General features: G+C 33.2%; 1 protein-coding gene and 1 pseudogene across 1 annotated transcript; one reads left to right on the top strand and one right to left on the bottom strand.

The window, feature by feature from the left end:
* The first annotated feature begins 1,336 nt into the window (after window positions 1-1,336).
* On the top strand, window positions 1,337-2,274 carry LOC100722052 (olfactory receptor 52A5-like; annotated as a pseudogene).
* A 10,270-nt stretch (window positions 2,275-12,544) lies between these two features.
* Window positions 12,545-13,480, bottom strand: LOC100727196 (olfactory receptor 52J3-like). The gene has a single exon (XM_003465288.1). It carries the CDS (start codon window positions 13,478-13,480, stop codon window positions 12,545-12,547), a length of 936 nt encoding a protein of 311 aa, XP_003465336.1.
* Between the last annotated feature and the right edge of the window lie 1,460 nt (window positions 13,481-14,940).

Below are 14,940 nucleotides of genomic sequence, written 5' to 3'. Positions count from 1 at the left end.
TCATAAGAGAGAAACCATGTGATATTTAAGTTTGGGTGTCTGGTTGATGTTACTTAGCATTATGTTGTAAAGGTGTGTCCATTTTCCTACATAGGACACACGTTTATCTTAACTTGACAGAAGGCACAGTAGAGATGGTGTAATTAAATGGTTTACCTGGAGATCCCAACAGAGATGGAACCAACACATTTAGCAACTGATTTAACAGTGTAAATGTGTCCAAGTGGTGTGGAGGAGAATTTAACATTATCCCACAGCCTTTTGCTACTGGATTCTACCCCAAGAAAGAGGGGCCTTACAATTTTGAATAATACTAGTATAATATGATCAGGTTTATCTTCAGATGAATTAATTTAATGTGGAAGAAGCTATTAAAAATTCTTAATCATATTAATGCTAAAGAAGTAAAATTAGACTCTTTAACATATTTATTTTCTGTTTTAGTTAATAAGCACATGGACTCTTTGTGGCCTTTTCAGTCCTGGGAGCTATGGTTTTAAGCTGGAAATAATTTAAGGAGTTAGTTTTTACTTAACTTGGAAATGATTTTGTTTATTTAATTACATTTCAAAGGAATCTCCTTTTCTGACAAGAAATAAAAATAGTAATACAGATAATGATTTCTTTGATTGTATCTGTTTAACTACAAACTACACAGGTCATGCACAAAACAAAAAAAATGTCTTAAAACTATAGGATGATTATTTAGTGTAAGGTCTACGGATCTCTTTGTTCTTTAGAATAGTCAGAAGCTGTAATTGGCATAATCACCAGGGTAATACAAATAACTGGGGAAGAAAAATACAGAGATGTCAACATGAATTATAACGTACACTTAAAATATAATTCCTTAGAAGTATGATTTTGAATAGGAGGAAAAATACAAGTAGTGAATTTTATTTTATATTATAGTAGAATATTAATAAGTACATGTATAAATTTGGAATACATTTATATTTTTAAGGAGTAAAAGTTGGACTTTATAATATACTAAATATATACTAAAAATAAAGACATTTAAATTGGGAACTTAAATAATTTGGGGGCAAAGTTGGTCAATTTTTATTTTGCCCATGCATCTATCCATTATTTAAGAAATACTAAAATTTTATTTAGGATAGTTATTTACTGTTTTAAATTACTGAGACATAAACAATTCCTTTTTCCTTTATAAAGTCAGGCTAAAATCTAGTTTAGCACTTGTAGGAATGCTACAAATTATGCTATTTTTCTATACATTTTTCCAAGATTGCACTGCATAACTAAGATTATCAATAAACTTTTTTGTTTCTTATTAGACCCGAAGTTTGGGGGGATTCTGCCTCGTGTCCCCATCATGTCATTTGCCAATGGCACCTGCTTCAAGTCATCTGTCTTCACATTCATTGGAATTCCAGGCCTTGAAACAATGCAACACTGGATTGGGATCCCGTTCTTCATCCTTTTCTCCTGGCCACCATGGGAATAGGGCTCCTCATTGCCTTCATCCACTCTGAGCACAGTCTCCATGAGCCCATGTATGTCTTCTTGGCTATATTGGTAGGCACTGACCTGGGCCTGACCTTATGCATAACCCCCAAAATGCTGGCCATCTTTTGGTTTCAATAAAGGGAAATTCACTTTGACTCCTGCCTTGTCCAGATGTATTTTACTCGCACTTTCCAGTGCATGGAGCCTGCCATTCTCCTGGCCAAGGCCTTTGATTAATATGTTGCTATCTGTGAGCCCTTGAGGCATTCTGCTATTCTCACTAGGAAGATGCTAATCAGCATTATCATCACAGTGACCATCAGGGCATCTGTTATCATCATCATGTGTCCACTTCTAATTAAACTGTGCCTGAAGCATTTCCAGACCACAGTCATAGCTCATTCCTACTGCGAGCACATGGCTGTGGTGAAGCTGGCTGCTGAAAACATCAGAGCTAATAAATCTTATGGACTCTTTTTGGCCTTCTCAGGCCTTGGATTTGATGTAATCTTCATTTTCTATGCTTTTATCTTCCAGGTGGTCTTTAAATTGCCCCAGAAGGAAGCGCACTTCAAAACACTGAACACATGCACAGCCCACATCTTTGTCTTTCTTCAGTTCTACATCCTCACATTTTTCACATCCTTCATACACAGATCTGGCTTCAATGTTGCTCCATATGTGCACATTCTCCTGTTCAACCTTTACCTCCTAGTTCCACCCTTGCTCAACCCTATCATCTATGGAGTGAAAACCAAACAGATCCAAGAGGGAGTAAGCAAGGTCATCATTTGCAAGGGCTAAATTGAATGGCGTCCCTCAATAACATACCTTGCAATTCTAGTTATGCAGAATGATTGTATAATAATTTTGAGGTTATTATTTTTAAATGCAACTAAATTGGTACAGTTCTATTCCCAGTTCCATAAAAAAGAAAAGGTACAAAATTTCAAAATATGATTGTAGGAGAGTATCAATGATTAATGCATTGCACATTGCTATCTTCAAAGTTGTTACTCATATTACAAGATACAGGCATAGAAAATTGATCAAATAGACTTCCAGGAGAACATGGCAGACAGATGACAGCATCTATGGAGGCTCTCTGAAAGACTTGGCTCAGAATTCAGGAATGGTGCAGAGTAAGGTGACATAAGCAGTTGGAGATATGCTCTGATGACCCAGGAACTAACTGGGCTGATAGAAACCAACTTGGAATGCAGTCCTTGTGCTAGAACAGGAACAGAGGGTCCTCAGGGTGGAGGATGGAGCTCATGCCATTGGAAGCCATGATTTGGGTTTCCCACCACACGGCGGCTGCGTCTACATCTGCTCCGCAAGGAGAGAGACTCGTGGAAGCTCTGCAGGACGGGCGGGGAGCCATGCACTGACTTGTGGTGAGGTGAGTGAGAGAAACTGACATTCTACCACAGTTTGACTCCAGCAGAGGACATTCTGGGACTGGGCAGACTTGCAGGAGTGGGGCGCTGCTGCAACTCCAGCCACGTATCCCCCTCTCAAGCGGGATTGGTGAGAAGTGCCTAGCCTACGTGACTCTGCTGGTGGAGACCCATTAGGCTAGCACAACCCAGATCCCAGAGCCTGAGGGTGGCTTGGAGGTGTAGGCCCCACGTAGGCTGCCTGGTCTGGAATTTCCTGGTGTGCTGCAGTGGGCGGGAACACCTAGCCTGCACAATTGGATCAGGCTGTGGCTGACAGGGAGGGAAGCTGGGCCTCCTATATAAGCTTGCGTATATAAGGAACAAAGAATATGGGAAGAGGCAGCAACAAGAAAGGCTCCTCAGCCCCTAATCCTGAGAAACAGGTAATAGCAGACACTGCACCAATAGACATAAAGCACCATCTAGAGAGCCTCATAGATCAGTTCAGGAATGAAGTTATTAATGACCTGAAGCTAGAAGTAAGCAGAATAGTTAGAGAAATGCTAAGCACCACCCAAGAAAAAACGGATGGTGGAATGGAAGAACAGAAAAAGAGGGAAGAATTGTTTGATGGAGAAAATAGAGAAAGCATAGAATACGTGACGCAGGTTCAAAGGGACTACCAGGAAACTAAAAACTCTATCAAAAACTGGCATAACAGCTTGAAAGAAACTAAGGACAGACTATCTGAACTGGAGGGCAGATTTGTAATATGGGAGAATGAAATGAAAAACTTCTTAAAAGTAACAAAGAAACAAACAGCAATAATACAAAGACAAGAAGATGATAAGAGGATCCATAACTTAAGAATTAAAAACATAAAAGAAGAAGTAGGAACACAAACAAATGAACTACAAAAGCTACTCACAGAAATAATCCAGGAGTATTTTCCTAATTTAGCAAAAGGTAAACTTACTCAGATGTATGAGGCATGCAGGACCCCAGCCACCTACAACCCAAACAGAGCAACACCCAGACATATAATAATAAAAATTCCAGAAATTCAATACAAGAACAGAATATTAAAAGCTGTCAGAGACAAGAAACAGACCACTTACAAAGGAACAGCGATCAGAATTACAGCAGATTTCTCTGCACAAACCATCAAATCACAAAGAGCATGGGGGGAAATAATTCAAGCTTTGAAAGATAATAATCTCCAGCCAAGATTGAGATATCCTGCACAACTGTCCTGGAAATTGATGGAAAAACAAGGTGCTTCCAGGATAAAGAGGAACTGGGGGAATTTGCAACCACCAATTCAACTCTACAGAGAGTATTGCAGGTTATTCTAAAAAAAGAAAAATACAAAGAATCCAGAAATAGTGGCAGGGAGGCCACAATGAATGGAGCAGAGAACAAAATGAAGAAGACAAACTGACAACTAATGACAGAAAAAGAGCTCAACAGAAATGAGGCAGAGAAGATTGGATGATAGGAACAGCTATTTTGGAGAAAATGACGTCCTAATAGGTAATACTGATTTAGTATCATCTTGTTTTGAAGTCTCATCAAGCTTTTGTTCTTCTGTCTCCATTGGTCTAAACAGGTTATATCTTATTGGATTTTATTATGTACGATAGTATAAGCAAAAACTTTTAAAGACAAGGAGATTATACAGAAACCATTGTTCATTTTGTTAGTTGATTCTAAATACCCTGTAATGTTGTCATTCTCTTAAATGGTTTTACATTGTTTTGATATATTTAATGCTACAGTATATGAAGTTGTACTCAAGGATTTCAAGGAAAGAGACAATATGGTTATTACTTTTATGTCAGGATTATCTTGTGGTGAAACACTATTCTGCTTAAATGGTTATGTTTTGATCTGCACTGTTTTGCTGTTATGCCCTCTTTTATCTCAATCTCAACTCCATTATTTACTTTTTTTATTTTTATCCTTTTAATTAAGGGACAAATAAATAAAAATAGCATAATATATTATAGTAACCCACTTTGACTTTCCATTATCTTGATTTAAAGCCCTGTATTACTCTCACCATCTTGTTTTTGACTGATGTCCCCCTATTCTGTTTTGCTTGATAGTACCAGGTTCGAAAATTTAGGCAACAGCTGTGAAGATAGATTCATTATGATGCCCATTCTCGATGACTTTTATCTACTTTTGAAGACCTACAATGTCTCCAAAGTTTTGGTTTTGTTGGTTTTGTTCTTTACTGTTTTGTTCAATTTTATTATAACTGATGATATAGGCTATTCTATTAGAGATAGTGGGAGGCATTATGATACCCATTGTTGATCACCTTGTATTATGCTTTTACATTATCTATTATGTCCACCCTTTTGATTTGATTGACTCTGTTCTGTTATGTCACATTTGGTTCTACTCCCTTCCAAAAAAGTAATAAGAACTGTGGGAGTAACAAAACCCAAAATGTGTAATTGTTATTGTACAAAAGAGAGGAAAAGAAAGTGGTCTAAATGATATAACTGCATGTATATTTAAGTGTATAAGATAGAAAATGATATCACTGAGTTTTATTGGATCATTGAACAGAACTTTTTGTAGTATCATTGTTGGAATGTCCACTTTACAAGCTTTAATTTTGTGACTTGAACAATTATTTCTAAGATGACAATATCTAATCCATTAACTAGTGATTTCCTACTGTTTATTTTTTTCTGTAAATCTGTATAACTGGTACCCTTTCTCTGCTTTTTTTTTTCTCCTTAAATAAAATTTAAAAAAAATTAAAAAAAGAAAATTGATCAAATAGTTTAGGCACAATCCTTTCTTTTCAATGAACTTCTAGCATTTACTTGTGTATCTGTCTTAACTAATTTGTGTGCAAATACACACACACACACACACACACACACACATATATATATATATATATATATATATAAAATCCACAGGATAGATAAAATTTTATAAATCAAATCACAAATAAATATTTTCACATTTTCATATGAAATTTTAGTTATTTTTTCTAAGCAGATAACTTATATTAAAATATCATTTAATTTTTATTTTAAATTTACTGATATTTTCCCCTTGCGATCAGATCTATTTTATAAAATATCAGTCTAATAGTTATGCTTTTTCTAGTTATTACTAGTTCAAGATATTCTCATAATTTTATAATAAGACTCATAGAAGGGTGGAAGAATGTTATCTTTTGATTATTATAAATTCTTGATTCTCTAAGTACCCATTAGCTATTAAAATTCATATGTAACGTGATAAAATAAGGATTAAATTTCTGCTCTTTTGCTCCTCCCTTTTATCTCGCTATCTCCCTTGCTTCTCTCTCTCTCTCTCTCTCTCTCTCTCTCTCTCTCTCTCTCTCTCTCTCTCTCTCTCTCTCTCCCTGACTCACTGTGTGTCACCTACCTGATTATCTTACTGGAATTACATGGAGGCACAAACTATCATTAAATACTGTTTCATCAACCTTACATTTTCTACCAGTTACTTGTTGCAGGCTCCTTGAGCTTTACAACTCATTAAATTTTATATAATGTTTACCTATTTTTTCTGCAGGGAACTTCTGAAGAAACAAAAAAAAAAAACATTTTGTGACATAATCAGAAGAAGCAGTTATGTATCTTCCTTATATTCTATCTGCTAAATCAAGGAATATTAAAGGAGGCTGCTTTGTCTATATATCACTGAAGTTATGTTTCTAATTTGTTCAAAAAGCTATTCATTCTATTAGTGTGTACATTTCACAGTACCTTCAAGGATGATAATTACAAGACAATATGTTCACATTATAATGAATTGCAATAACATTTCTAAAAATCTCATCTTTGCCTATATTTACTAAACACAATAAGCAAGTTTTGTTAGAATTGTGATTGAGAATCATCAAACTGCAATCTAAAAATGCACATTTTGTATATAACAAAGTTTATATGGACCCTATTTTAATGTTGTTACTCAATTTGCCATTTTTCTAATTCCTTTTTGTATTTGGCACCATATATTACACATGAGTCCTTCCCTATTTTATGAAATATTTTGAGGAGCATTGCATTCTTTGAAAGATGTAATAAAACTGACTAGAACCCATCTGGTCCTAGAGTTCATCCAGTTGGGAAACTTTTATAACTTATTTATCCTATTGCATGTTAGTGGATTTTATATATCTTCTCAGTTTGATGTTGGTGTTTCTTATGTTTCTAGAATTTCCATTTGTCCTAGATTCTCTGAATTATTAGTCTTCAGTAATCCTCAGAACTTCAATGATAATCATTGTAACAGTTCTTTTTATCTTGAATTGTACTTTTTTGGTTTGAGTAGTCACTCTTATTATGATTTGTTTGACTACATGTTTATCAATATTGTTCATGTTTTCAGAGAACAAACTTTGTCTTATTCATTGTGCATTATTCTTTTCTTCTCTATTTCATTAATTTCAACTCTGTTCTTTAGCATTTCTTTCCTATTTTAGCTTTGGTTTCAATTGATTCTTGTTTTTTGACAGCCTTGAAAAATATGATTAGGTCATTTTTTGTGATCTGTATGGTTTTCATTGATGTAGGCACTCATAGTGATCAACTTTCCTCTTACTACTGTCTTTGGTTTATACCAGAATTTCTGTTTTGTTGTGTTTTCATTTCCACTTGATTATAAGAATATTTTAAATTTTAATCTGATTTTTCAATGACCTATTGATTCTCCAAAAAATGAATTTTTCAGTCACAAGTTTGTAGAGTTTCATTGGTTTCTTTTGCTGGCATTTTTTCATTCAGTCATGGTCTGGTAAGATAACAGCAATTTTTGATGTTTTGTATTTGTTTCTTTATAAACTAAAATATGATTTACTTTGCTGTATGTTAGGGAAGCTATGATTTGCTGCTGAATAGATTAAATACAGTTATCCTATGAGGTATATGATTTATAAATATTTTCTCCCATACATAGAGTTGTATTGCTACCTTTCTGGATCATATAATTTGCAGAAGTTTACATTTATATGCATCTCATTTTCAGTATTTTATACAGTTGTTTATGCTCTATTATATCTATTTTTTTCATCTACTACAGCATCACAACGATTTACTCCTATTGAGTGGCACAATCTTAATTTTTACATTTAAGTATATAATGTGCTCTACTTTTCAATTTGTTGTTCATTTTTGTGTCCATAGTGACAGTTAATATTGCAATTCTTATTCTCTGAGAATGGATTTCTACTTATCTTACTGTCATTTCTTTAAAAAGGTCTTCCTTCCACCTAATTTTCTTTGTATTCTCAGAGCTCCTAACACCCTGAATTCTCAATTAGTTTCCAGTGAGCTATATAACTGTCCTTATGCCAGCATCACAATATATCATTGATTAGTAAGCTTTAAAATGGAGATGAGTCTTTCAATTTTGTTTTTATGGTTTCCAGAATGTTGGTCTTGTTATGTATATTTGAACTGCCACAATAATTTTGACAGCATATTTTTGCAAGACAGTAGCATTGATATTTCAGTAGGAATATGCTGAAATTGTGTATCAACTTGGAATGCATTTCAATCTTAATTGTAATTCTCTTTCATAACTATGGGTGTTTTCCACTTTTGTAGATCTTTTAAATGTATTTAATAATTTCATTATGTGAAGTTATTTATTGTTGTTTTTTGAGCAGTTTTGGATTAAAATATCTGATCTTTAGTGACATTGATACCATAAAATTTTAGATCTATTTTACATGAAATTACTTTTATATATTTAAGTTTATTCATTGTTAGAGAATTAAATATTGATTTTTGTTATGTTCCTCCAAATTTTCAAAAATAATTTTATTGTAAGCATACACAAAACATATGTCACTTTTGTCATTTTTAAGTATAAAATTCAGTCAATGCATTTTTTTATTTCCTGAAACAGAACCAGTAAGCATTAAATCATAATTCACTCTTTGCACTTGTTCTCAACTTCCTTTATTTCTATATTATCTCATACAGATTTTGTTATCACAGTTATTATATAAAAGTAGAACCATGGAATTTTTATGCTTTAAGTTGTGGCTTAGTTCATTAACCTGAAAGTTCAAGATTTCTCCATGGTGTAATATATCAGAGATTTACAATTTAAATGGGTCTTTTTTCCTAGTGAGTTTTGTGAATTTCTTACATAATTCAGATACTAACTTTTTATCATATGTTGTTTCAATTCTCAGAACTTTCATTTTGTTTATTGTCAAATTTCTGAAGATTTTAATTTGATATAATTTCATTTATCTATGCTTCTTTGCTGTGACTGTTCTTTCTTTTTAATGTCTTTTTGATGACTTTGTCAAAACTTATTTGAAAATTCTGGGATTGCTATTCCTTTAAAGTTGACCAGATTTCTTTATTTTTGCCAGTATCATTTAATTTTATCACTATAACCTTGTAATATATTTTGAGATCAGGAGGTATGATGCTTCCAGTTTGTGGTTGGTGGTCATTTAAAATACTTAAGAACCTTTTTTAGCTATATGTCACTTCTGTTTCTTTGAAATTCACTATTAGTAATTTAATTGAGATTGTATTAAACTTTTAGAATATGTGGTGTAATACGGATATCTTAATAATATAATTCCACTTACCAGTGAAACAGCTGTCATGAAACTAGAAATCTTATGAAGCCTGATAACAAGATCTGCCTTAGCACTCCCTTTCTGTGATTTTTCACTTGGAGACTATGCTCCAGATGACTATCACTTGTTCAGATAGAACTGCAGAATGAAACATAGGGATATCTGAAGCTTATTTTCCACATCAGTTTCTAGTACTGCACTTTACAAGAATGGAGCTACTTTTGTTTTCAGCTACTCTTTGGCAAATTGTCAAAAGTCTTACTTCAGAAAATACTAGCCAATACAATATTCAACTACTTATGAATTATAACAAGGTAATGATATAGTGAGTGTGAGGAAAGTTTGCAGAAGAGTTTCAATAATTACAAAAATGTCTTTAAATGTCAGTTATTAAAACTTTGTACTTACTGAAAGTTTTAATATAGTTTTAAAATGTTAACGTAGTGCATGTGGGTGCTTGTGCGTATGTGTAACAATATGATGCAAAATGATAACTAACTTCCTTGAACACATCAAGTAAGGTTGTGATGTGCATTGAATTATGAATTATTTGTAAAATAGTTGCAGCTACTTCCCAAATGTTAAACCGCAATGATTTCACCATGATAGTCTTTAAGTAAAATAAAGTTTATTGCTATATTCCAAAAAATCAAAGTCTTGTAGTGGAGCAAATTTCACAAATATTTAACATTCATTTTAATGCAATATTCATTTTAATACTGTTTAAGTTCTTCAAATTACATGTAATGCATGTATCTTCTGTGGAAATCTATTCTTCAGTCCAAAGTTTTCAGTTGATATATATGGGCAAATTGTTAGAATTTTTAATAATTTTCATTTTTTCAAAATTAATGTCATACATTTCTTCTCATAATGCAATATGACTCATAGAAAGTAATAAATGTAATAATTCTTAGCAGTTATAAATGATTATAGAAAATAAAATAAATGGAATGTACATTTAATGGTAGTAATTTACAAAATGTTAGAATGGCTCTGCTAAATTCATTAAAACATTGCCTCATCTATTATTGTAGTATATAAGTAAAAGTAAACATCAATTTCAAGCTATAGCAAACAATATTTCTAATAAAAAGAAAAATTTTTCAGACTTTGCTGTTCATGTTTTTTTGAACTTACAAATCTAATCCTGTTTGTCTACATAGTCAATATATTTATGTCTTATACTAAAAGAAGGGCAGAAGCTTTGAGTTGTCATTAATGGAGCTTTAACTTTTCCCTTGTTATTAGTGTTTCAAATTTTTTAAGAGATGTTAGGACGAGAAAATCATTGGCCTCCCTTGATACTTTCAATTAACAATATTTTACATAAGGTGTGTTTTCAGAAACATTAAGTATTATTTTCTTGATTAAAAATAATAATATTTTCTACTTACTTTGAGAATGTATTGTGCTCTTCTGTAATAAAATATACAATAATGTATTTTATTTCACTGGACAGTTTTCTGTGTTTGTTTTTGTTTTGTTTTGCTTTGTTTTGGTCCTGGGAATTGAACTTACAACCTCACATTTTCCAGTCTGGTGCTTATACCACTGAGCTAAACCCCAAACCTAGGACAATTTATTTTAAACAAATTGATCCTGTGAATTCCACTGTTGTTTTTCAGTCATTAACTATTTTGGTGATTAGAAAAGTGTCCTTCAGAAATCAAAATTAATTTTAATTATTAGAATTATAAACATCCTTGTGGGAATTTAATATACCTGGAATAAATAGGTATGGAAAAGTATTTCTATTATTTCTATAAATGAAATTTACTTATCTTTGTAATATATCTATGGAAACACAAAAGAAAATTGATTCTTGAAGAAAATGGATAGGTTGAATATAAAAGACATTGGTACACAATGATAGTAAGCCTGGGTAGTTTTAGTAAGGAAAAATCTTTAAAGACCTAAATATTTGAGACTTGTCATACCAATAAAAAAGACATATGAACATTATCTCTAAAGATAAGGCGCTGCGAATTTAGTTTTTTAGAGTAATTATGTTGGTAACCCCATGTGATATTAGGAGTGGAGTGCTAGAAACTGGAGAAATATTTAAGATGAATTTAATAAAACTAAATGTATATTAATCAAAATTTCATTTTTATTTGTTATTTCTAAAATATTAGAAAATACACAGTGTACTTAATATGAGATATAGCATCCTGCTTAAAAGCAACACTGTTTAAATTAGATATTCTTTTTTTTAAAGAATTGCAAGAAGTCATTAAACACACCATGCAAATAGGAGAAATTAGCACTACCATAAAACTATAAGAAAAAATTTTACAGATAAACACAGTTAGAAATTTCTTATGTATTTACCCATTAATTCTTCCTAGAAAATACTTACTGAAGTCTCAATTTCATGATCATTGCTGGAAAGAGAACATATTCATTACATTACTGAACCTTGAAGATAAACTTACTACTGTACTTAATCATGACACAAAATTGAAAGTCATTGTATACCATCATGTGATGAACACAGTAGTGAAAAAAAAAACTGTTAGCCTACTGAGCAATCACTCTTTGTCTTGAATTTTGTCATTTTTTCTAACATACAACCCTTTTTGCAATAGCAAACTTATAAATAGTACTCAAAAATTTGCCTTTGGTCCAAGATTTTTAGTGAAGTTTTCAGTGGAATTCTCCTTTATGGAGTGCCACAAGATATAAGAAAGATAAAACAGAAAATTTTTGTTAAAGATTTCAAAATTTATTTTGTAACAAAAATTTATTCAAAATCCAAAGTATCAGCCACCAATTTAGATTGTGTAAATATGTCTATTTTCAATTAAAGAAGCGTGATGTGTTCACATCATCTCCTTCATTAAAATTGATAGGGCTACCGGAGGGATGATTTCACTCCTGTAATGGAGTACAACATTCAAAACCAATATGAGAGGAGACAAAAACATTTAAGACATGAGAGTGAGTGTTCTGCAATATTTGTTAATTTGGGATCTACAAAGATTTGTGATCTGAGGAACTTTGAAAAGTTAATTATCTAGAAAAAAATTTTTAAATTGGCTACTTCAACTATGTTAATTTCCCATTTGCAGAGAAACTACAACCCTTACTTTGAATCGAAAGCACGGACCACATAGTCACGAATCTGCTTGGTTCTCACTCCATAGATGATAGGGTTGAGGGCAGGTGGGATGACCACGTAGAGATTGGCAACAAGAATGTGGACATAATGTGGGACTTTTTTGCCAAATCGGTGAGTGAGGAAGGAGAAAAGTGACGGTGTATAGAAAATACACATGACCCCCACGTGTGACCCACATGTGCTCAGTGCTTTATGACGAGCATCTTGAGATGGGAGGCGGAACACTGCACGGAGAATGTAAGCATAGGAGATTCCAACCAGGGCCACATCCATGACGAGAAAGGAAGCCACAAAGAGGCCATATATAGCATTCATTTGAATGCTGGCACAGGCTAATTTGGCAATGCCCATGTGCTCACAATAGGAGTGGGCAATAACTCGAGCATCACAGAAAGGCAGACGATGAGTTAAGTACACAATGGGTAAAATAAGCAAGACAGGACTCATTACAATACCCGCACCGATCCCTGCCAACACCCTGGGTGTCAGAATTGTTGTATAACGCAGTGGCACACAGATGGCCACATAGCGGTCAAAGGCCATGGCCAAGAGGACTGTAGACTCCATTCCTGTGAAGGTGTGTATCAGAAACATCTGAGCAACACAGGTTCCAAAACTGATTTCATGTGCATCAAACCAGAAGATACCTAGCATTCGAGGTACCGAGGATGTGGAAAGTGCTAGATCTATCGCTGATAAGATGGCAAGAAAGCAGAACATTGGCTCCCTCAGCGCAGGGTCAGACCAGATGACCAGGAGAATTGTAGCATTGCCCAGCAGAGCCATTATGTACACGGAGCAAAAAGGCAGGGAGATCCATCCATGGAAAGCCTCCAGCCCAGGAATGCCTACAAGGAAAAAGGTGTCTGGGTGGAAAGTGGTAGTGTTGGTGTGGATCATCGTCTTACTGATGAGAAGTAGCTGACCAGCTCTAGAAGGGAAATGAAGACTTAAAAATGTTTAAGTCAAAACTTCAGCGATAAACTTATAGTTTATATGTAATTTTCTTACCTAAACACCCATGTTAACATTCAAGACTATTAAATACAGGCAATTACAGGAAATAATTCAGTAATTTTCAAGTTGAAAGCAAACTGATTTCACATTAGATTTTGTTAACCAGAGTTTCTGTGGCTCAGGCTTTGTTTAATATCAAGAGCAAACTTTCACTAGCCAGAAGCTTTGCTTCTAATCACAATCTTTAATCCTCTCCAGATACAAAACTATACTTTGTTGAAGTACCTATAAAATCACCAAAATGTGGATACCTGTACTACACAAAGAGCTGAACAATGTACAGAGACATAGTTTTTTTTTCTAGAAATACAGAATAAAAAAATAAAGCATAATTAGTTAAAGTTTAGTATTGAACTTAAAAATTATAGTGAATCTTTATAATTTCAGTCACAAAAATTTATCTTGAGTTTTATTGACCATTTCTTTCTCTTTTTAAATTTGTACCATTGTAGACATGCTATATTAAACCGAAGAAATAAAAACAGTCACACAAAGTTATAAAACATCACACATAGAAATCTCCACCAGCAGAAAACACATATTTCGCACCTATTATGTTGAAATTGATTAATACTGAAGTCTGACTGTTATAGTATCCAATTCCAAGAAAATTTACAGGATATCTAATAATTGTACCCTTCTATGCATGGGGCAGTAAGGTTTCTTGAAAGGATGGGATCTGAGAGAAAAAAAAGGAACTATATTGACAGTGAGCACTAGACTAGGCTGAAGAAATCCTTGTCATAAATTCATATCGTTTCAACTTTTTATTTTTCACATTCACTCTTCTTCCTCTCTAGATTCCTTCATTTTAGCTTTCTTTCTATTCCTCTTCTTCTTTTCTTTCTATCTTCCCTCCTCACCTTCAAATTGTTCAAAAACTAAAAAAGAGAGGAAGAGCTACCCACAAAATAGTAAGAGAGAACTGTAAGAAGCTAAGGATGGGTGAAAGAAGAAGTGAAAAAAGAAAAGAAGAAGAGAGAAATTAGAAGGATGAAGAGGCTTACAGAACTGAATCGAAATCTCAATTTTTAAAAGTATTTCATTAATATAATTTTATTTTTCTATTTATTTTATGAAAAATATTCCATAACCAAACAAAGAGGATATCTATGGTTACTATAAAGTCTATCACTATCATCCAAAAGTTTAGAAATAACATATGCTGGCAAGAATATAGTAAATGGGATTCCACTACACTGATTCTGCGAATATTATCTAGGAAACACATCATGGAAATCATATGGGGATTCTGTAAAAATTCTAACAATAGAAGTTCCATGCTATCCCACTTTCACCCTCTCAGAAATCTTGAGCAAAGGATTAAAATAACCTATTACAGG

Source organism: Cavia porcellus, unplaced genomic scaffold (assembly GCF_034190915.1).
Source record: "Cavia porcellus strain 051 isolate PalLab524CR breed Dunkin Hartley unplaced genomic scaffold, mCavPor4.1 scaffold_9, whole genome shotgun sequence".
Lineage (NCBI taxonomy): Eukaryota > Metazoa > Chordata > Mammalia > Rodentia > Caviidae > Cavia > Cavia porcellus.
Note: the sequence above shows the minus strand (reverse complement) of the source record. Positions and strands in the feature narration are given on the sequence as shown.

Bases quoted from the DNA above. Each gene is read 5' to 3' on its own strand.
- LOC100727196 (XM_003465288.1), bottom strand. From the start codon at position 13,480: ATGATCCACACCAACACTACCACTTTCCACCCAGACACCTTTTTCCTT.